At 33.3% G+C, this 25,283-nt stretch overlaps 1 protein-coding gene across 1 annotated transcript; it reads right to left on the minus strand.

The window, feature by feature from the left end:
- Positions 1 to 1,754: 1,754 nt before the first annotated feature.
- On the minus strand, positions 1,755 to 24,984 carry PCP4 (Purkinje cell protein 4). Its single transcript, XM_074297329.1, has 3 exons — positions 24,880 to 24,984; positions 12,321 to 12,372; positions 1,755 to 2,121 (listed from the first exon to the last, which is right to left on the minus strand). The coding sequence occupies exons 1-3, from the start codon at positions 24,886 to 24,888 to the stop codon at positions 1,994 to 1,996; spliced, it is 189 nt and encodes a 62-aa protein (XP_074153430.1). The 5' UTR covers positions 24,889 to 24,984; the 3' UTR covers positions 1,755 to 1,993.
- Between the last annotated feature and the right edge of the window lie 299 nt (positions 24,985 to 25,283).

The following is a 25,283-nucleotide window of genomic DNA, read 5'->3' on the forward strand; positions in this document are numbered from 1 at the left end:
CCTGTAAATTCATTTACAAGGGACTCTCGCCACCACTAGACCTGATTTAACTTTGTATCCTTGCACCGAATCCTAAGGGGTTGCAGGGGAGCTCCATGTGACTCCCTGTACCCCGAATCCTGCCACTAGACCTCACTTAATCCTATTGAGGTATATACCTCATTATTAGGTATTTACCTCATCAAGTTACCTCATCATTTGGTTCATATTTACCTCATCAGCATCATTATCATATCATCTGAAAAGAGTGATGGTTTAATTTCCTCCTTTCCTACTCTTATTCCTTTAATTTTTTTTTCTTATCTTTAGTTAGAATCAAGATTTTTAGTAAAATATTGAATCATAAAGGGGATCATAGGCATTCTTTTTTCACTATCCTATTGGGAATGCATCAAGGTTCTCCTTGTTACAAATAATTCTTGCTGAGGGCTTTAGATAGAGGCCGTTTATCATTTTCACCATTTGCTGCCTCCATACATGCACATACTACTGCCCGAAGGTGAAGAAAATCAAACTGTTCCAACCGGTCCACTATAAATTTTTGTCACATTACTTCAACTGGTTTTTCTTGACTGCTTGGTTATCCTTCTATACCTCCCTAATTAACTTATTATCTCCCTCACTACAGTTACTCTTCCAAATCTTTATATCCCTTCTCAAATCTCTCATGATTTCACCTGCCTCCACCCTCTCAGCTGAGAATCTTGCCTATATTTTACTGAAGGAAAAAAAAAATCATTCACCATTCTTTCTTCTTCCTCATTTCATTTCACTCAAGTGACTTCAGTTGCTACTTCCTCCTTTACTCATTTCACCTGGAGAGGAGTCCCTTTTCTCTTTTCCTGCATAAATGATCACATTTCATCCTGTTTCCTCCAGAAAATTTATCATGGTCACTCTCTTATTTATCTTTAATCTCTCTTTAATTGCTGTTTCTTGCAAATGTGTCTTTGTCTGCCTATAACGAAAATATTGTATCACTTGGGGAACATCTCTGACTTGTAGTACAGTTTTAATTGGTTGTGAACTTTTACTAGCTTGCTAAAATGCCTTGTGCCCTGCCCCTGACTATATATTCTGATGAGCTACCATCCTTTATGATGGCAATTAGAATTTAGGGTCCAGTGCATAAGAGTGATGGGTGAAACCTTAGGAATCATCTGTACAAAGATGTAGATAAAGTTGTAGAAATTCACCAAGGGAGAGAATGTAAAGGTGAGAAAAAAGACTAGTGATGAAATCTTTTAAAGCATGAAAATATATGCCTTTAGGATGTAAGAATAAATGGGGTTAATAACTAATACAGAAAGGGAAATAAGCGGGTTGTTTTTTTTTTCTTGTGAAATCTCCACATCATCTGAATTCCCTGAGATCATTCTTTTGTGAGTTAAAGTTCAAGCTACATATTCAATGTTGAGAAGATATGAGGTCTTCCTTGTTGCTATCAAACTCTCTTCTCCTAGGAAAGAGTTTACTTAATCTTTCAAGGCAGTCTGAGATCTACATCCTGTTCTAATACAATGGAACAACATATGTACATGGAAATGGAACATTAGGCAGACCAATCACATTACCCCTATTCTAAGCATCCCTTTTTTCAGCAAAAGAAAAATCTAATAAAGCAAGCCCTTTTATCTTAAATATCTGAATTATTGGGGAGAGATCTTGCTGTATTAATGTAAAACAGCAAATGAAGAGAGACACTTTTTTTATTTATTTTATTTTAACATCAAGTAAAGTTGTTAGTAACAGAAGAGATAGAACTAGAGATAAACAAATAGCTTCATTCATTTAAATATTATCTTACATTTTCCTACAGTCTATAAATATCAATAACTTGTGTGCATGCATTTCGTCTTTGTAATTCAGATGTGTAATGTGTAATGCTGTTTGGAGAGTTTTGCTGATTAATTTATTTGTTCATGTATGAATTTTTTGTCGGTTGATTGTAGAATTCTATTCATTATCATTAATTGTGAGGAAACACTTAACACTAAGACTGAGACCCTGCCTTTTTCTTCTGGAATTTTCTAAATTGAGACTGTATTGTCACAGCTGCACGTTCTGTCTCTGGCGCATCCATGTCGATTTGAAATTCCTCTTGAATCTTCTTTTGTCCATCTGTCTCAAGAAAACAAACAAGAAAATAATTGAAAAGAAGATGAAGGCAGACCCCAAAGCCAAGACCAATTTGGAAAGCAAGATGAAATTCAGGGGAATACTTTTGATCATAATCAAAAAACAGGCTCTGTATTATTAGTACAAAGATGAGAGGATACACTCAAGAAGTAATACCTGGGTATAAAATTATTATATTTCATATTTTTCCTCTTTATGTTATTTCATGTATTTCTGTTTTTATAATAGTCAGTGCTTTTATATTCTGAGAACTCCTAAGGAACATTTAGTTTGTCTTATATGTTTGACTAAATACTTTAATCGACAGATTAAAAAGAGAAACTCCATTTGAAATAGTTGCAGAAAATGTAAAAAACTTGGGAGTCTTCCTACCAAAATAAACCCAAGAACTATATGAACACGATTAAAACATTATTCACACAAATAAAGTGAAATCCAAACAATTGGGGAAAATGTTAATTGTTCATGGGTAAACTGAACCAAAACAATAAAATTTTTTAAAAATTATATTAAAATTAGTTTTTTTTATTTAGTGCCAAACTATCAAAAAATATTTGATAGAGCTAGGGAAAAAAAAAAAAAAAACAATAACAAAATTCAGTTGGAAAAACAAAAGGTAAGGGGGAAAAAATGTGAAGAAAAGCAGCCTGGCAGAACCTGTGAATAATGAAAACAATCAGTACTGGTCAAGAAATAGAGTGGGGAATATTATACAGTAATGAATGACCATAGTAATCTATTGTTTGATCAATCCAAAAATCCAAGCTTTTGGGAGAACTCACTACTTGACAAAAGTCCTGGGAAAACTGGAAAGCAGTTTGGCAAAAATTAGATGCAGACCAATATCTCACAATATATACCAAGATAAAATTAAAATGGGTACATGATTTAGACATAAAAAAGTGATATCATAAGCACTGGAAATGTTACCTGTCAGATCTATGGATAAAGGATGAATTTATGACTAAACAAAGAGTATCATGGGAATTAAAAAGATAACTGATTACATGAAATTAAAAAAATTTTATACAAACAAACCCAGTGATTAGATTAGAAAGAAGGCAGAAAATTGAGTGAAGGAGGAATTAAAAAAAAGTTTCTCTAATAAAGGCATCATTCTTTAAACATATAGGAAACTGAGACAAATTTATAAAAAATTAATTATTCCCCAATTGATAAATGGTCAAAGGAAATGAATAGCTATATTCAGAAGAAAAAATCAAAGTGATACGGGAAGATCAGAAGTCAGTCACCTTGACCTTAATCCTATCTTGCCCTAGAAACCAACCCCACTTCTGTTAAGTACCACTAATTAACCTTTCCATAGAGTTCTGCTGACATTAACCAAGTTTTCTATAGAACTGAACTCAAGCTAAGTACCCCTACTTAACTTTCAAAAGAACTGAATCAATGTTAAGTAGCACCACTTAAACCTTCAGTAGATTTGAACTATCACCAATCAAACTTTCTATAACTTTACTGAAGCCTTTTCAAGTCTAAAACTTCTCTATTGTTTCAAAAGCCCCCAAGACCTAACTCTGATAATATAACTAAGTACTCTGGCTATACCAACTGGCAGAACTCTAATCTCACCTAAGAGTTTTTGTCCACTGAGAGACAGAGATCTCTCAGTGATTTAAGATACTTTTACTTTTTATTTTAGAAAATTGAGTAAATTATTTTATTTCACCTGTGCTTTGTCTCATACATAATAAGCCTGGATATCCCCAACAAACTCTATCTATAATCATATGAAAAAATATTCTAAATCCCCAATGATTAGAGAAATGAACATTAAAACAATTATGAGGAATCAACTAACACCTGGCAGATTGACTAACATGACAGAAAGGGAAATTACAAATATTAAATGGGCTGAATTAAATTAAAAGGATTAGATGTAAAAAATTAGAATAAACCAAAATTAAAATTAAAATCAAATGAGAATGTTAAAGAAAATAGGGAAATGAAATTGATAAAAGAATTGGGAAAAGAATCAATATTTTGGAATACAAGTTATAAAACCTCAGCCACACAAATGCTGCCTTAAAAAAACAAATGTTCTGAAAATCACAATGGACTAGATAGGTCTTAATGACTCATTATACAATAAAAAAAAATTATATTATAATAAAAATGCTGAAAATAGAAAAGATATGAAGTACCTCATACTGAAAACAAATGATCTTAAAAAAAAAAAAAAAAAAAAAAAAAAACAGAGAAAGGCAACTAGGTGGTACAATGGATAGAGCACCAGACTTGAAGTCAGGATAACCTGAGTTCAAATGTGATCTCAGACACTTAACACTTCCTATATGTGAGACCCAGGGCAAGTCACTTAATCCCAATTTCCTCAGGGGGGGAAAAAAAACAGAGAAAAGAGACACTATTTAAGAATTATTAGACTATGTGAAAACTATAACCAAAAAGAGAGGGAGCCAAACTAGACATTAAATTTCAAGACACTGCTTCCAAAAGTTTCCCAAATCTCTTAGAATCAAAAGGCACAATGAAAATAGAAAGAATGCATTAGTCACTTCATGAAAAAAATCCTAAAATAAAAAGTCCCAGGAATATTATAGCTAACATCAAGAGTTTCCATTTAGAAGAAAAGAATACTGCATGCATCCAGAAAGAAGAAATGAAAGTATCAAGTATAGACCAAGATCATACAAGTCTTGAAAGCCCCATTATGAAAGAGAGGTGAACTTGGAAACTGATATTGTATGCGTGATAGAGGTTGAGGTCCCTTTAAGATTCCTCTCTGACTGCCCTACCTGCATGGCTGACCTTGATTCACAAATCCTGGTCAAAAGCACCCTTTTGAATATCCAGGCCCAGCCCCACTATCTGCTCAGCTTCCCCCAGCCCTCACCTGATCTGAGCTAAATAAAAAGCCCACCAAGAACTTGGGGGTACCGCCCGTCATCTTTTAAGTATAAAAGAGCCAACCGGAGCTCCCTCTTTGTAGAAGCCCTCCCCGACAACACATGGTATCCTTCTGACCATGTAAGGATTCCTGCCCGCCCCAGTGGCCACCTTCCGACCTGGCGTCTTTCTAACTGAACTTTACTTCCAAATTTCTACAATAAACCTTTTATTTATAAATCTAGATTTTCAGACCTGTAAATGAATTTACAGGGGACACTGGGCCTCATGGGATTATCTTACTATCTATGTACCGACAAACAGGGTTCCCCCTTTCCTTTCCCTCATTATTTGTGTATACAGTTATATATAATTGAGCTTGGACTTATGAAAGAAAAAATGTATTGTTTATGAAACAAACTTCTAAACATTTCTGGAGAAAAGAATCCCATAGAAAATTTAAAATGCAAACTCAAAAGTCAAGAAAAGCATTGAAAGGTAAAGATGAGAAGAAAAATAATCATAAGGGACTAAGCAAGGATAAACTACTTACATTCTAAAATGGGAAAATAATGTATCCCCTTAGAATCCTCTCATCATCACGGGACATAGAAGTAATCAGAGACAGAGGTCTTGGGAGTGGTTTGTTATGATTTGATGATAGTAAAAAAAAAAAATTGAAAGGGAGAGGAAATGGAACACACAAGGGGGAGTGAAAGAAAATGAGAAGAAAGATAAGGAAAATAATATCACATAATTGGAGTGCAGAAGTGGAAACAAAGAGGAAGGGTTGAAAGGAGTAGACAAGACTTGAACCTCACTCTCATGTGAGCTTTGTCTTTTGTTCTGGAAAAGGACCATGACATGAAGTGAATTAGAATTAAGTGAGATAAGACTGTACAAAGTTAACAGGGAGAGGGGATAAGTGAAAGAGAGTAGGTTAAGGAAAAGTAGATTAAGGTAGAAATTAGTGCTAAACAAAACCAAGAAGGTTGGATCTCAACAAACAGTTTAAAATAAAAGAAAGAATAAGAACCTTTAATAGGTTGTTGATGAAAGAAAGAAAAGAGGCACAAATGCAAAACATATTTGCAAAAAATGACATTTGTAAATTCAAGGGTAAAGTTAAAGGAGTTACTGCTATTTTGTCTTCAGTAAACACACCTAGAAAGTGATATTAAAAGCCTGACTTTTTAATACCTAGGACCAATGAAGTCTTGAGGATGATTTTAATACATTTTATAGAAAATCTAGCCTAATTAGAACAAGGAATTAAGCTACTTCTTCTACAAGAATCTATCCTCTGATAGTTAGTAAGGTCCTTAAGTTCTTTTAGAAGAATTCTCACCCCTTAAATGATTTTAAATCCATCACTGATTAATCTCGATTGCCAGGATTCAAGAAGCTTTATACAATCACTAAAATCTAACAAACATAGCAAAAACAAACAAAAAAGAGGAGGGAGTGAATATCCAGAAGAAATGAGTGATGTAGAAGAAAGATCAGAAACATCTGGAGGTTTTTCTTACACTCACCTTTAAAAAGACTAAGTCTAAATTCCCAATTATCAGATCTATGTGATTTGTTATACCAAATCTGTGCTGTTCATAGTAGATCAGTGTAAAGAGATGACTATGAGCAATAACAGCATCAGAAATATCAGGATTAGTGAAGATGATACATTCTGAGTAATTACTGGTAATCATGGATCACAAAAAATTGCCACTAGCCCGGACCTCCCCATCTCTGGAAGCCATATGGAAAAGGAAATATATAATCTTTATCTTAAGAGAGGTGTTTGAATGACAGTCCCTTTTCTTCTCTGAGCACCAGGTAGACACTTACTGCTCCACCCTTGCTGTCAGCAAGTCATCACAATAATATCACCTATAGTAGCATTGAATTTCCCTGAAGTACCTCTCTTTATCCTGACATAGCTTCCTCCCCACACACAACTTATATAAAGAAACTATGGTGCAACTTTCTGGCCCAGGAACAATTAAAAAAACCCAAGCCACATGGATTCAATGCCTCTGAAATTATAGTTACTATTCCGTAATGATTGACTAATTAGAAACATTTCCAGGAGATAAGGGGGACCATGTCCAGAGAAGCTAGCTGTCACTGTATCCTTATTGTATATTTTTGTTGCATATTCTTGTTGTGTTAGGACAAAGCAAACCTCTTCCTTTGCTAAATGTTCAGTGACTCATAAGTGCCTCATTTTGTCCCAACATTGAACCTGAATAGAGAGTATTAGTTTTAGAGTTGCATCTACAACATTTGGCAGTCAGCGGTTGCGATAAAATGACACATTTTCTTTCAATTTTATTTTGTTCTTTTTTCTAATTATAATTTTTATAAGAAAAAAGTGATTTTGTACATGGGATATAAAAGTGTAAATTCAAGACAACCTATAGAGAAAAACACTAATTCCTGCATCATTTGTTTATTAAAAAAATGTTTATAGGGAACATGCATACAGTCAAAACCAATAAGCTCTCTTCCTTGAAATGTTATGCAGATTTGTCCAAGTTTTCTAAACTTAATGTTTGTTTTAGAATGTCCTCAGAATGTTTTGTCAAAGATTAAATGACAGTATAAAATTTCCATGGTTCATTCAAAGAGCAAGGGTAAAAATAAAGAGGGGGAAGTTATTCAAATTTTGTTTTCTTTATTTCTGAATTGTCTCCTTGGGCTTGTTAAAAATTACTCTACAAAGTTTCCTTGATCTCTGCCACCATCACCCTCTTTGCCTCATTTACCACTTTTTTGCCCACCACTGTCACCATGGTCTCCAAAGTCACTGAATTTGACCCAAACTAGAGTTAATTTGTTTCCATCTATCTCCTGGGTCTTCCATGACTATTTAGCATCTTCTTATGAATTAAAATCCATAGAACTGTACTGTTTAGACAAGTCTCCATCCCTGTGATTATCCTAGAACCAATTCAACTATGAAATGAATCTTTCATTTTTTTTTTTTGTTATGTCTTCAGACAAACCTTTAGTGAATAGTTTTGTAGGATTACATCCTTGCAGCTGCATTAACTCTAATTTGATTCCTCTTCAATTTCAATATTGTCATAAGAATTCAAAGCTTCTTTTGCATCTTCCACAGAGGCAAATTAAATAAATACAAATCCTTTTGGTTGGCATTGGTTGTTTGGGTGCAAGCTGATTGATATTGCTTTCTTAAACACTTTTCAGATACTTTCTTCTGTGGCACTGTAGGCAAGATTATTCTTGTCCTTGAATTTTCTCTCCTGTGTAGTACAGAATGATATCCAATCATTAATCTCAGTTCCCTATTTCTCTTGTAAGGCCTTAAATTGCTTCTTAAATTCAATGAGGGAAATTCCTTTTCATGTCTCATCTTTGGTGTAGATCAGTCTACACTCTATATCATCTTCAAATACTTCCTTGAGTTCTTCCTGAGTTAATTTATAAGGTAGATTCTTGATAAAAATTGTCCTTGCATTTTTTTTTGCCTTTTCTAGTTTCATTTCAGAACTAGTCTCTGAAATCATAGTAACTAAATTCCAGAATTTTTTTCATGTCTTCTGTAAATTCAAATTGCACAATCAAAAAAAGCAGTAATTCAAACCCTGATTTGTAGTACTTGCTGATTTTTGAAGTGTAATTGCACACACTGAAAATTTAACAATCAACTCATAAAAGTTAACTCTACCTGGGAGTAATATAATAATAACCTTAAGTCTTGGACTCAATCTTCAATTGGATTTCCCCTGGAAGAATGAACCAATTGAAGCCATGGTGTTGCTAGGCCCATGAGCATTAGTCTCAAAGGCTTAACTTTGCCCTATTTATCCAAAGGGAAGGAAGAGTTAAGAGTGTCATCTGGTGCTATATACATGAAGTATTTTGCAAACTTTAAAATATTATGTAAATGTAAACTATTACTATTCTCCTTTCCATGATTTCAATAACATCTTCCAGCTGACATTCTCAGATATTTTTTCTATTTGATTCCTTTATCAAACTCTCTTCTTCATTTCAAGATTTTAGAAAGGCTTCTTTTGTTATCTGAATTTGTGATTTCACTGCTATGGGAAACTCCTAATAAGGAAATTCCACCTTCAAAAACAGATCAGCAACTGTTTATCAATTTGTAATCTTAGAGAGTAGTCATCTGCATCCAGAGAGAGGACTATGGGGCTGAATGTAGAACACAACATAGTATTTTCACCTTTTTGTTGTTTGCTTGCTTTTTTTCTTTATCATTTTCTTTCTTTTTTAATATGATTTTTCTTGTGCAGCATGACAAATGTGGAAATGTGTATAGAAGAATTGCATGTGTTTAACATATATTGGATTACTTGGTGTTAAGTAAGGGAAAGGGTGGAGGAAAGGAGGGAGAAAAATTTGGTACAAAAGTTTTGCAAGGGTCGGTGTTGAAAACTATCAATGCATATATTTTGAAAATAAAAAGCTAAAAAGAGAAAAAAATGTGCTGTTCTCTAAAAGAATCATCCATGATCTCTTTATTGCTAAATCCAATTTTTTTCCCACCCTCAGGATTCATTCTTCTTGATCTTCCTGCAATTTTGACACTATTAATTCACCTCTTTTCTTCTATACACTCTCTCCTTCATGGGTTTCTATTCACAACTTTTTTGTAGCATTCTTCCTACTTATAAAACAGATTCATCTATATGAAAAGAACAAAATTTTCATTATCTTAAATCTTTTCCTCTCACACTTCTTCCATCTTCTAGCAATCACTGAAACCTTTATCCTTCCTGATTTCACAGTTTTCCTTGCCACTCTTCACAATACAGGTTATACTCACTGCCTTTAGCTAACTGGGTGAGTCAGAAGAGTTGGAATACTCCTACATTCCCATTGCTATTTCCACATTTTCTCTCTACCTCCTTCATGCTCCTTATCATTATTTTTGGACTATTGCAATAACCTATTGGTGGGTCAGCCTACCTCAAGCCTCTCCCCACTATAATCCATCCTCTAGTCATCTGTCAAAGTGATTTTCCTAAAAGCATGGGTGATCATGTCATACCATGTGACTCCCTGTCACCAACTGGATCAAATATGAAATCCTCTTCGCCTTCTACACTTCTCTTTAAGTACTCAACTTTCATGGACTTAACTTCTTCCCTATACACAATACCCATCTCATTTCTAACTTTCATGTCTTTCTTGAGCTCTGTCTCTAAATTTCCAATTTGCTGCAGAACATTTCTGTTAGAATACATGGGAGAGCTGTTAGGACTTAGGACCATGCTCTGTAAAAATTGAACTAACCTATGAACAAAACCCTTTCTCCTTCCCAGAAATAGCTGCTTAGTGTACAGGTGAACATCCCCTATGTTTGAAACATCATCAACAGGCACTAGAGCTATTGACAGACACTACCCAGTGTCCTTAAGAGTATCAAAGAATGCTGGGAAAGGGGTGAAACATAACATATCTATTCTGCAGTCAGTGGACTAGAGTAGTCAGTACCACACAATACAAGAAGTGGGATGATTTCTAAATATAAATCCCTCATTTCAGTTAATTTAGTCACTTGATAGAATTACAGATGATGAGGTGTTTATATATTAAGAAGGTGTCATCACCAGTGATTCCTTTTCAAATAATGAGCACCCTTCTCTGATAGAATTAAATAGAATTATGTTTCCAATGATGGAATTATTTTTTTTAACAAGAAAAAAGATTTACCATAATATCTCTGAAAGTTTTAAGTAGTTAATCTGTATAGGCAAGGAGTCATTCAGCCATCTCAGAAGGTCAAGGCAGCTCTAGCAGGAACAAGAAGTTAAGGAAGAATCTAGACCCTTAGAGGGAATTTCTTTAGAAGTGGGAAGAGAGTATTTCTTTCTCTTCAAACATGCACCAATTTAGACACCATCTGATAGCGGAGCAATTTGACCAAAAGACACCATATCCAGAATTTTGGGAGAGCTAAAGGTACAATTAAGGAAGGAAAGACATTCCAGAAAACCATGATTAAAACAGACAGGGAATTGAGTTTAGAAGTAGCATCAAAAATTATGAGGTCTAGAAATAGAAAAGACATCATCATCCTAAGAGAGAGTTAATCCTGGTAATCAAGAGTTAAGTTTTGGAAAGACTCCACTTGGGTAGAAAGCAGAAGAGTGAGCAGCCTAAGCAATGTATTTTTTCTCATTACTTCATTACCATTGTTCTCTGTGCTGAAGTGTATGTATTTCATAGACAGTTCACTTCATATTTATAAGGGAAATTAGATGTGTATTACTACCCTAGTACCCAAGATAGTAGCCATCCAAACCACAAATGCTAATGCAAATTCAAGATAGCAGAATAATTCAGAGAGGCAAGCAGATTTGGAAGAGAAGAGATCTTCAAGTATCAAAAAAAGAAAAAAAAAAGCAATTAGAATAAACTAGAAGTATTCCATAATAATGAGAAATAAAAAATAAACATGAAATAAATTCCAAAAACAAAGTAATTCAAGCTATAACCCCAAACTAAATATTCCAAAAAGCTAAGTTTAATCATCAAATGAAAAGGATGGAAATTCAAAAACAGAGAAATATTTATTAAAGTATTCCTAGGTGGAAAGGAAGGGGGGGGGTATGAGAGAAGGGAAAGGAAATAAACTAATTAACTTACAAATATCCCAAACAAAGGAAACCCTCAGAGGTAAAATGTTCTTATATTTATAAATGATTTCTTACACACACACACACACACACACACACACACACACACACACACACTGGGGAGAAGGGAGAGACTCAGTGGAGTACATAGAGTGGTAAATAGTGAGTTGATCTAGAATTCAGAGATACCCAGCTTCAAGTCTTGCATCTGAGACATACTGATTCTGTGATTTTGGGAAGTGATGTAAATGATGTAATTCCCAAGGCACTAAAACTATATGTTGCGAGAGTTCTGACTTGATATTAATGTACATATATGTATGTGTTCATAATATATAATGAATTGTGAATATACATATTAAATATTATATTACATGTTTTACATATAGGTGTATTGTATCATATTATATATATATATATATATACATAAACATATATTTTCAAATGCATAAAAGAATCTGTGTTTTTATGGGAAATCCTCAAACCAAAATAGATCACAACTCATCTGTGACTTAGTAAATTATTCTTGGGGGCTTCATTCCCTAAGATATGTAGGAAGGTTAAGAGATAAAGACATACAGCTAATAAGTGTCAGAGATAATATTTAGACCAATATCTTCCTGTGATCAATCAACCTAGTGCTCTCTATATTGCCGGTATGTGTGGGTGTTTGTATTGTCTTACCATTCTCACCAGAAGATTTCTCCTTTTCATTGGTTGCCTCAGAACCCTTTTGCTGCAGACATAAAAAGAATAGAATAAATTTCCATTAGGTAAATCCAAAATTATTATTATGTATTATTATAAGCATATACTTACTGCATCACAGATTCTATGTTCTCAAGGGAAGAAATGTAGGCTATCCATAGCCACTTGAATAAAATGTTCCTAACCATTACTAATTAGAAAAATGCAAATAAAAACAATTCTCTATGTGTGCATTGCTAACATTGTTTTTTTGTGCTGATTCTGCACTATAAGCCACCCAATCTACCTCATACTTATTTTCCTAACAAAACACTACTCTCCATCCTCACCACGCTCTGTAATATGTTGACAACTAATTTTCTCCTTACCTTGAATCTTTGGTGAATAAATTCAACTCTACAATGACCTCTTCTCTCCCCTTTTTATCATTGACTAAACTCAGTCAAGCCTCAGGCTTCATTGCCTCTCCCACCATTCACCAGCTTTACTCCTAAATATATGCTTGCTGAATGAACAGAGAAAAATGACACAATTTTTTTCTGACTGGGTCTACTAAAAATTTGTGTTACATAATCCCAACAGGATCCTCACTGCTGCTAGACAATCCTACTATATTTCTTTATCATTATTTCACTATCCACTATTGGCTCTTGCAAGCCTTTCCCTCCTTAACCTTCCCATTGTTCCCCTTCCCTTCATTCAGCAGAAGATTTTGAAGAAAACAAGCCGGTGAACTTCCTCTTTTTCTTCTTCCTCATCTTCTGTCACTGCCTTCTACCACTATTTTTTATTGGTACCTTCTACAACTATTTTCTTCTCTACTTATTTTACATGATGAAGTGACCTTACTCCTTACCAATCCCTTTACTAGTACAAGAAATCTCATGCCATTCTGTCTTCTGCAATAGATTGCCCCTTCCATCATCTCTACTTTATCATGTCTTCAATCTCTGCCAATCTTTTGACATTATCAATACCAGTTAAACAATATAGGCTCCACACCAGACATGTAACAATGATATTATACTTAAACAATACTATGAAGTCTTTAACAGTATTTGTTTGTATTGTTGATAGGTTGTTTTACTTTTTCCCTCAACCAACTGCTTGCAACTCATTCTCTTGCAACAAGTAGAAAATAGAGAGGAAGAAGAAATTTTTTTTAATTATTATGTGCACAGCAGTATATAAGAAAAGAGTTAAAATGTGTAACAATAAATTTCCATTTCAAGAAAGTGTATATAACAATATAACACATTGTATTCAGAACTGTCCATCCTGTTTTTGCTTTAGGATTTCTTTTGTTCTCACCTGTACACTTTTTAATTTATGATTTTCCCCCCTTTCTTCCTTCTACTTCTCCCAATCAGGCTATAATTTAGCATGAATATATTTGTGTTTCCATATATATATATATTTTATATGTAAAAGTATATGCATATATATAAATATATATATATATATATAATTATCTCTTGTTTTCATCCCTAACTCTTCTACTTTACCTCTGCCCTCTAATTTGTCTTGATATTACTTAACCTCCATATCATCCACCCAACCTCCAGTGCCCCTACTTCACCCCTCACTCTACCCCCAAGAATCTCTATCATATCCTCTCCTCTCAACTTTTCCATCTTTATCCTTTTCCCATTAATCCAGACAATTTATTCCACTTTAGTTACTCTAGACACCCTTCTAAATACCCTGTCTTATCCTATTCCCTCCCCCTATTTCTTTATAGACTTTGGAGGATGCTATACTCATCTTGGTATATATTTATATTATTTCCTCTTTAACTCATTCCTCATGTGAGTAGAATTTCAAAACTACCACCCTTCTCCCCCATCTAATTCCTCTGTGTTAGTTCTTGCTCTGGTATATCATGTGTATAGTATAATTACAGTTTTTACCTTTTCCTACACAATTTTGCTTTTTAGAATCCCATCATACTCAGCTCTACTCCAGTCTTTTTTTGAATTACCCAACTATTAATGATAATCTTAAACGTATGGTTTATATTTCTATGTATAAAACATAAACATGTTGTTTTTCCTCAATCTTTCTCATTTGGTTTTTTTAAGTCTTTTTTGAAGTCTATGAATTCTTTTTGGGCAGGTAACTATTTAATGTTGGTAGGTAAACCATTTGGGCGGGTAATTCTACTCTTTGGGATAGAAGAGGCTTTAAAAAATCAGTTTCATTCTCTGAAGATGAATCCCATCTTCCTATTGCCATAGTAACTTTCTATAATTGGATTCTTTCTCTTTTGCCTGATCATATTTTTAATCATAAGAATTTATTAGTGTAATCACCAGTAATGAGGGGAGAAGGGTATAATGCCTCTGGCTTTACTTCAGTTCTCCCCTCTAGCTTGGAACCTAAAACCAAGAACTCTACCTTCCTGTAAGTACCCACAAATCTGATACACTGCTTTTGCACTTATCTAATATGCTGGTTCCTTTTTGCCCAGGGCCATATTTCTACAGCACAGTTGGACCTAATATTCTTGGACCTAATGTTCCCTTTTAACAGAGGTTCCCTCAATCTTCCGAGACTCAGATCCCTGACTCCTAATTCATTCCCACTCTGTGCCAGGTGAAAATTTCTGTTGTTGAAACTGAAGTAAACTCGGAATCCAGATAGCCCAAGGGCTCTACACTTGCCAGTTCAGTAAAGCTAGTTTGGAGGTATTTATACTTTGTACTAGCCAAACCTCTGTCATAGGGTTTTCCTTAGGGCTTCTCTGGTGTTCCCAGGAGGTGCCAACTCATTCTACCCCAATTCATCTTTGTTTTTCCACCAGTCTGTTTGCCCTGAAGCACAATTTTGTTTTATTTATGAGGGAAATCTGAAGTTTGGGATTTTCTGATCTACTGTGCCATCTTCCCAGAATCCTCTCTAGATTAGTTTTAATTGCAAATTTTATGCCAACTTCTTGGCATTCCTCTTTGCTGTGATCACTCCAGAAAAAAAAAAAAGATTATATATATATATATATATATATATCCAGCTCCAACTTTAGTAAGTTGGTCTTCATTTGCTAACTAGAAAACTGCTGTTTAGAAGTGATACCTGCTAAATACTCTCACAACAAAAATTGTTCATCTATCAGATCTACTGTATCTTATGTTTTCCTTAAATGTGTGCACGTTCCATGTGCCAGTGGTGAGTGGAATCATATTTGCAAAAGGTTTTGGACATTTTTGTGTGCTTTGATCCAACAAAATTAGATCCCTACCAGCTATAAGCTGGCTAGCACTGAGTAGTAGATAATTTTAAGGTGTCTTATCTACCTTCCTCATAATGGAAGGTGAGTCATGTGATCCCTAAAAAAAAGGCTACTCAGATATCCAGGGAACAATCAAATCCCACTGCTGCTGTGGTCTAGTGAGAAAACAACCCTCTAAACTAGACCAATTGCAAGTAGTATTTTGACATAGAATTGTACAGTCTTCAGCTTTACTCTCAGATGAGTTTGATGAATCATATAGTTACCAAAAGTAGCAAATAGCTCTCATACCAGAGGTAATATTTCATGAATACACCCTACAGTGCACATACATACATACCAATAAATACATATCTACATGTAATTTTATATACATGTAAATTTAATGTGTAAACAGATAGCTATGCAAAAATATAACTATATTATATATTATGTGTATATACATACACATAAATAACATGAATCTTTACACACTCTATCTCAGATTTCTTATACAACCTGGGCAAATAACATGTTTTGTGACTCATAAAACTCACTAATACTACAAGTTAGATAAAAGATGCTGACCACAATTGGTAGAGTTTTTTCACTGGTGAGAGAAGTGAAACCTGTAGAATCTGTTCAGGTGCTCTAGATTGCTCAGACACAAAAGTCATTTAGAATAAAATGCCATATATGCCCTAGAATAGCTGCTACTGTGCTTTAAAAGGCAAGGTGTTATGTATTATAATACACAAAATAAATAATTACACATGGGATGGGTATAATATATGTATATATATATATATATATATATATATATATATATATATATATATATATATATATATATATATATATATATATATATATATATATATATTCACACACACACACACTTTGGAAATAGTCATAATTTTTCAAGAGTAGTAGGTCACAATAGTAATAATTTGCTTACCTATTCTTTCTCTTTTCTATACAATTCTATTTAGCAAGCTGACTAAGAGTTAAATATCAAGTGAGGTTCCTTTCAGAGTAGTTGAAATTTAAATTCAGATAATATTTGTAAACATACAAAGTGAGGGGAAAAATGTTCATATTTTAGAACAAGACATAGCTTCTGATTGAACCATTATGAAAACACTAAGTAAGCTTATTTATCCAAAATAATGTGGTTATGTAGCACTTAATATTTTATGCAAGCTTATTAATTATATCTCAGTGTGAGCAAAGTCAATAAGAAGTCTCCCTAGATTGAAGCAACTGGATCAGGAAGAAAAAGTGATTAAAACTCAGCAGTCTACTTCAATATTTTAAAGTATTTAATACATAAACATATTACTTCGGCATGAAGGCTTATACCAGAGTGCAGGTAATATCAGAGGGTAGAAGGAGATATATATGAAAAATGTTGCAAGGGTAAAGTTGATAAGCTTTAACAAAAGATTGGGTATTGGAAGAAAGTGAGAGCAAGTGAGAAAAAAAATAAACTAACTGGCTTATGAGTCTGAGAAATTGGAAAGGTGGCAATTCCTTTTGGTTCTCATTCAATAATTGCCAGATATCTATTATATTTAAATTTCAAAAATTTTATTCATGTCCTTTTCTCTCTAGTTTATTAAAAAAAATTTTGGTTAAATTTGCCTAGATTTGAAATAGAATAAATTTAAATTTCCTATTATACTTTCTCAATTCATTTCTTCTGGAAGTTTGATGAACTTTTCTTTTACATATTACATACTATGCTATTAGTGTGTTAATATTAATTCATTGTCTATTGTATATTTGAATACTGTGTAGTTTTCCTATTTAGCTGTTAATCAAATTTCTGTCTAGCTATCCCTACTTTATTTTTAGTTGACTGAAACATAATAAAATTTTCTCCACTCCTTGATTTTTCTCAGTGCACATCTTTTTTTCAAGTATGTTTCACATAAACATCATGTTGGCCTTTTCTAATTCATTAAGCTAATATCCCCCCCATTTCATTAGATAGATCATACATCATTTATATTTTTAATTGTGTATTTTCCTCCATCCTACCCTTTTACACTTTTCCCCTCATTGTCTTCCTAGGAATTTAGCCTTATAGCATGATTGCAAAGAGAGAGAGACTATCCCAAAGAAATTGTCAAAATAGACAAAAAATATAGAAATTCTGATAATTAAAGGAAAGAGACTGTTGGGAGAGAATGAGGTATTTCACAGTAGGGGTTTATATTTAATATAATGTACCTCCATTCCATTATTCTTCTCTTCCCCTCTCCCAATTCCCAAGCATGGACTTTTACCTTTTCTTTCTTTTTTACCTTCCTAACACTCCAACCTTAAAAAAAGATTTTTTTTTGTTTATCTTTCTCAAAATTTATTCTACTTCTTTATCACTTTCTCCCATTTCTATTTCCATGCCTGACTGATTTTCAGATAAGGGTAGTATATTCTTATATCAAACTCTTTTTAAGTATGTATTTTTATATTTGTGTTTGTGTTTGTGTGTGTGTTCAATCCTCTGTTACCTGATTCAAATGAAAGTAAGATTCGTGTGTAGCCTTCTCTGCCTGTCCCATTCTGCTTCTTGATCATCCCTATTATGTTAAAGACCATGCCTAAGTGAAGGGGCAGGCCAATTCTCTGATAGCCTCCACAGCTGTGACTCATAACACTTGAAGAAGTTGCAAAGCAGCCTTTACTGAACCAGGTACAGCTTGTGGGTTGGGAATGAAATAAATTGGAGGCAAGAGGGAAGAGGAGAGAGGTCAGAGAATGTCAACTGCCTCTCATTCTCCTTGTATCATCATCATCCTCTCACATGAAGAGATCCATTCTACAGGTCTGAGTTAGACATCCAGCAGCCACTGGCAGATGGCTCCCATATCACAACACTGTTATATGAGAAAGCAAGTTCCATCCTCATACCTTCTTCTTTCTTCCATAATAGTGTATTCCTTTTCTTTTCTTTTCAAAACAAAGCAAAACTTATCCCAGTTTTCTGCCTTAATTATTCCCCTCTATCACCTTTGAAAAAAATTAGTATTCAGAGGAGGCACTTACTTCTTTCTTTTTTGGTATAGAAATACTTTCTCATCATATGTTGTTGTTGAGTCATTTTTCCTCTGACTCTTCATGACCCTGTTTGGAATTTTCTTGGCAAAAATATTAGAGGTGTTTGCCATTTTATTTTTAATCTCACTTTCCAGATCAGGAAACTGAGGGGAAAAAAACAGGGCTAAGTTACTCATCCAGGGTCATAGAGCTAGTTAGGTCTGAAACCAGATTTGAATCATCCAAAGATAAGTGTCCCTAATACCAAACCTGGCACACTATCACTTGTGCTACCTACCTGCTCATTGTGTAGTCCCTGCTAATTACTCTTCTATATTTCTCTTGACTTCTTTGTTTTCATTTCAAATTATATACTGGTTTAGATATATTCTTAGATATATTCATCAGGAGTATTTGGAAATCTATTTAATTAAAGATCCAGGTTCTCCTTTGGGACTATATTTAATTTTGCTAGATAAATTATTCTTGCTTATAAATTATAGCATTAACTTTTGCCTCCTGGACTATCATATTCTGAACTCTCTTCTTCTTTTCACATGTAAGAGTAGAAGGGAAGAAGGGGAAGATTTGGTTACATCCACCTCATCTCAATTTATTGAGTTACAGGACTTAATCACAGGTAATAAGATTTTAATGTGTTATCAAGCTATCAACACCTGGCTGTTCTTTTAGGAAGTGTGAAAACTCTCTTCTTGCTTTCCTCCTCATTGTCTCTTCTCCAGTCTCTCTCACTGTTTTTCAGTCTCTCTCTCTTTCTCAATCTGTCTACTTCTTTCTATTGCTGTCTTCCTGTCTCTATCTCTCTCTGTGTCTCTATCTCTGTCTTTGTTTCTCTAACTATCTTTCTCTCAAATTGGCCACAACCTTATAACCTAGCAGGGTTATACATAGCTAATAGCAAGAGACAAATGATATAGTTCAGATGACCTGAGGCAGGACCAGTAATTAGAAAGAAAGTAATTCTTCACCTCCTGGTAGGAGGATGGAGGAATAACTTTTGTTCTTTTTTCCTCCCCATTGATCATAGTGTCCAGTAGTTGAGCTAATCATCCAGAGAGAGAAATTCTGCCTAGCAGTTTTAGTCCAACTAAATCTGAGCAATAGTTAAGGGAGTAGGAGCACACACTCACTGGAGAAGGAAATGGCAAATCACTTCAGTGCCCTGAAAACCTCTAATGGGGTCACCAAGAGTCAGACACAAGTTAAAAAAACAAGCACATTCTCAGATACAGAAAAGGCATCAAAAGAATACAGCAGGGGCAGCTAGGTGGTGCAATGTATACAGCACTAGCTTGGAGGTCAAGAGTATCTGAGTTAAAATCTGTCAACACTTCCTAGCTGTATGATCCTGGGCAAGTCACTTAACCCCAACTGCCTCAGGCAAAAAAAAAAAAAAAAGGAATACAACAAAACAATCTAGAAATTACATTAAGAAATGTGATCTCTGGCAATAGAGAAAAAAACAAACAACGGGGGTCCAGTTTAACATCCAACTTAGCAGGGACTTTATGCCTGGGGCAAGTTTTGTGAAGGTTTTACAGGACGGAATGGATTTAAAGGACCAGTGATACTGAAGGAGTCACACAGTTCCAGGGTGAGGAGGAATAATCATGGTCACAAGGAACAAGGACCCTACTAGTGTGAAAATCAGCAGAGGATCCCAAAAACAATAAACAGACCTCTTCTAATATCATACCACTTTGGAAGCAATGAAAACCTACAGGCCCCATACCAAGCTATAGAAGCAACAAAAAAACATAATAGACAGAAACTCAAGTCCATCATATCACATTTACAAAAAGAAATGTAATTTAAAGAAATACACACACAACAGAAGTTGAGACTAGCTCTAACAAATTCCAAAGTCAAGAGTTAAGTTGGAAAAATGAGCAAATAAAACAAAATTAAATCCAATTTTATATAAAATGTTTGAAAAAGTAGACAAAAAAGCACCCTACCAAATGTCTTCTATGAAACAAATATGAACATGATAACCAAGTTATGGAGACATAAGTCATGGAAAGATAACTATGAAACTTTACAATGAATATCGTTACAAAAATATTGGATAAAATATTATGAGAGACTACAGTTAACATGTTAAGAAGATTCTGTATGATGGCCTGATTGGACTTATGCCAGGAAATAGTCAAATCAAATCAGCTAACAATTTTAAGTACCTACTTTGTGCCAGAAGCTATGTTATATGTTGAGAATACAGAAAAAAAGAGAGAGAGACAGAGAGAGGGAGAAAAAAGAGAAAGAGAGAGACAGACAGAAAAGAGAGAGAGAGGGGGGAACAAAAAGAAGGAAAGAAAAAAGAAAAGAAAAATGTCTCTTTTCTCCAGAACTTACAGTCTAAACCATATATAAACAAGATATATATATTTCATTATATTTAATATTTTCATTATAGTTATATGTGCATATATATATATAAAATAACTTTATATAAAAATAGCAAAAATCATATTAATATATCAGAAAAGTTTCCCCAAAAATGTAGTATACATGTGTTATAAATACCCAAAAAATGTAAGAATAAATTGTTTTTCCTTTGATTTGGTAAATGTGTCAATCTTAAAAGCAAGACCTATAAATATTCTGTATTTATAGCAAAAAAATTCTCAAGGACTTCTAATGAGAGATGAGATTAGACATAGTAGCTAAAGCAAGAAGACAAGATTGAGAAACTGAGGGAGTAAATTTAGGCAAAGTAAAAACAAAAATATTGTCATTCATGGAAGGTATAATAATAGAGAATCCCAAAAATTCAACTTAAAAAACCCTAAAAAACATTAACTTTATCAGAGAAGAAGCATATAAAATAAAATCACAAAATAATCAACCTTTCTGTATGTACAACAGAGGGATAAAAAGAAATTCCATTTATATTACATTACACAATGCATAAAATATCTGGAAATTTATCTATAATAACATACTATGGAATTATATTAATACAGCTACAAATTCATCTTCATGGAAATAAAACACAAAGAACTTGAGAGTTATTACTATCATATAGATCATGACTGGGCTTTGCTGATCTATTATTTACCATAAAATGTGATATAATAATGTGATATAACCTAATTAAAATAATGTAATTACATATATGATTAAAAATTATGGCACTATGTACATTACTTTGTAGACCTAGACAAAATAATAACAAAATTCATTTGGATAAATTAAAAGATGAGAATTTGAAGAAAAAAATCTTGGGAAAAAATCATCTGACTTTATTCTATAGTAACAATTATCAAAATAACATTGTACTGGTTAGAAGACAATAAAGGTGATTAGTGGAACAGATTAAATAAACAAAACCTAGCAGAGCTTGAGAACTTTAATATTGGAATTTAAATTTGATTCAAGAGGCAATAAGAATACATTAGTGTTTACTGTGCAGAGGAAATTCATATAAGTCCTATGCTTCTCAACATTCATTGTGAGTAGCAGCACATTCATATAGCATAGCCTGTTTAGGAATTCTACAGCTGATTTTTCCAGTTGTTTACTACTCAAAAAAAAGGTTGGTATAAATATTTTGGAGTACATGGATCCTTTCTATCACTGACCTCTAAAGATTTGAGTCCATACATGCACATTTATATAGAATATTTGTAACTTTGTTCACATAATTCCAAATTTCTTTCTAAGATTGTTAGACCAATTCATATTTTCACCAATAATGCACTGGTGTTTGCTGAAGAGAAAAATGTTAAAGACTTTTCCAAACATTTTCTGAAAGTTTTCAAAAGCCTTTTCAGCTTGGAGTCTGCCTTGCTACCATGCTCCAGCAACCTTTTCATTCTGGAAAATCCTCTTTCCTGAAGAGTTTTCTCATTTTAAGCATCCCCTGCCCTCAATTCAGCTATGTACATTCCTTCATTCTATTCTGTGACCTTCTTCTGATGTTCTGGACTTCTTTTTTTGCCATACCATCATGTAGATACCCTATCCTATTCAGTTTTTTTTTCATGTTTCCTACTGCTATTATAATGCTCCTCAAAGGCATAAAATCTTTCTTCTACATTTTGTATTCCAGCACTTAGCACAATGCTTGTCACATATTAGGTGATTGATAAATCACCTTGAAAATTAAGTATATTTTTAAAATCTTCCAAATCATCAATAAGAGAAAATAAATTAAAAGATCTCTGAATTTCTATCTTATATTCATCATATTGTAAAAAGAAAATATTGGGAAATCTTTTGAAGAGCTATTGGAAATCAGGTCCCCTTAAGCAATGCTGGATGGAGACCAGTAAATCTGTCATCAAAAGTTTTAAGGGTTTTCATGACTGGTTTTATCTATTAACCTCAAAGGACAAAACTTGGATGCTTTGGTAAAAGTAACAATGAAAAAATGTTGCTTTATTAAAGCAAAAATAATATAGTTATCCAAAAGTAGGGTAGACTGCTTAGAGACAATTTTGAAGACTTGGAATCTTTGAATAAAGACTGAAGGACAAATAACATTGTCTTGCACATAGTAGACAATCAATAAATGATTGTCTATTATACTGAATTGTGTAGATGGTTTGAGATCCCCTTTAAACTCTGAGTTTTTACTGTTCTATGAGTTGTCTTGAAGATCAAGTGGTATATGAATATCCATATACTTTTAAAATCACTATTTAAAGATGAAACATCATTATTGTCATAATAAGCTTAGTAATTCCTGGTTCTGGCTTCCTGAGCCCTATTTTTAATTAAATTGTTTCATAATGCACAGTAGTAAAAGGGCAGTAGTGCCATAATCAGTTCATTGTCAATATATGAAGCTATTCCTTTGCTGTCAGTACCAAGTCACTTAAAAAATTAAAACTCTGTTGAGTTGTTGAAAATAGGATTCCTATTTAATTGAACTAAAGGAAACCATTTCAAATTTATCTAGTTGTCTATTTAAAAGACATTGTTCTGCAAGTTTATTGAACTTTTTAAACAGATGGATTTGTCTCTGAATGTCCTGACAGGAATTTGGAAATCATCCATTAAGGAGAATCCCATACCTATATATTTGCATTTATTTGGTATGAAGCCAAATAAATGTTAGAAGCAGGGTCAATTAAGATGGAGATTTGGGCAGCAGGAAGGAGGATGGTACAGAAATATCTAAATTCTGATTTTTTTATCTCCATTAAAATGCTAAAAATTATTTTTTAAAATAGTAGCTAGCAGAGTGAATGAGCAAAAGGAAATTAATAGAGATTTGGCCTGATTAAACATTCATTAGGGGAAAAAAAGATTCTGAATGCAAAGATAAAGTTTTGAAAACTTTATTCTATGGACCATAAAATTTAAAGAGAACACAAGTCTGGGGTTGGCAGAGGGGATTTTTGAAAAGAGAATTATTGAGGTAGGAGAAAGAGGAAGTTGGAGGTTACTAAGATGAAATTCAAACAACTAATTAATGAAATGTATGTGACATTTTAAAGAAATTTCTTAAATACTGTGAATATATGATTCTTTAAATGATATGAAAATAGCTCATATAGCTGATTTTGATATTTTATATCCTAGAATCTGCATTGCCTAAAAAGAACACATTCATTTTTGTACCAGCTTGCTACTATACAAGTTTCAGTTAAAAAGTACTTAATAGAAGTTATTTTTAATTATAGAGATCTTCTTTTCCTTCTCCCAACTACTACCCACACACAGAAAGATCTTCATTACAGTTTTTTATATCAGACACTATTTACATTTCCGTTCCTTGTACAATGCTGAAGCATAGTTATCTTTTGGACAATAAAATTCTCCACTTTTATCCATATCAGTGAATCCCAGCTGAATAAAGTGTATTTCCACGTGTTCTTTAATGGCTTTTTTTTGTATACAGGAGAAACTGCCTATTTATTGATATTCTTAAGGCAATAAGAATAAAGACATGGAATAGTCTTGATAGCAACACAAATATGCATTGGGGAGGAGGAAATCTCTGGGCATTATTTAGATTTCTAAAACCTAAAGTTATTTCAAAAATTTCAAGTTTATAGCAAAAAAACAAAAAAAACAAAAAAAAAACCTCAAGGATTATTCCTATTCTCTTCAAAAAAAATTCAAAGATTGAGCATTTAACTATTATTATATTTTAAGTATAAATAACTTCAATTTGTTAAATTAAATAATCAAAAATGTTTTTAGTCTATCAGTCCTAAGCTTTGGATATCTGCTTAAACTGTTTGCTTCTATTCATAATTGTTTCTTCTCCCTAAATTCACTATCCCCAAACTAAATAGAGAAATTACTTACCTCACTCATTGTAGTTTTAAATATCAGGTCCTAGACTTCTATTTGCTCAGGACAGAAAAAAATTGTATGAGGTTTATTGCAGTTCCTAGCTTTTGTCTTTAAAAGGGCTACTGTCTGACTATCATATACCACCAGTAAACCAATAAGATTAATTCACCTGCTCTAAATACTTAGAAAATATTTGATAGCACAAGAGGCCACCTAGTGTACAAAGAGAAAAGATTAGCCAAAGTTGCTGACTAAATCCCATATTAGAAAAAAAAAAAAAAAAGATAATTGAGAAGTAGGAATCGTAAGTGCAAAAATGATGATGTCATTTCAGCAGATTATATAATTTAAACACATGGCAAATGCTTTTTAAAATGTTTATCAATCAAATATTTCTGCTTTTTTTTTTTTTTTTA

Source organism: Sminthopsis crassicaudata, chromosome 3 (assembly GCF_048593235.1).
Source record: "Sminthopsis crassicaudata isolate SCR6 chromosome 3, ASM4859323v1, whole genome shotgun sequence".
NCBI lineage: Eukaryota > Metazoa > Chordata > Mammalia > Dasyuromorphia > Dasyuridae > Sminthopsis > Sminthopsis crassicaudata.

Excerpts from the sequence above, each read along its gene's own strand:
- PCP4 (XM_074297329.1), bottom strand. Across the intron at positions 2,122-12,320 it reads GAAATCTTCTGGTGAGAATG|ATGGACAAAAGAAGATTCAA; the intron begins GTAAGACAATAC and ends TTCTTGAGACAG.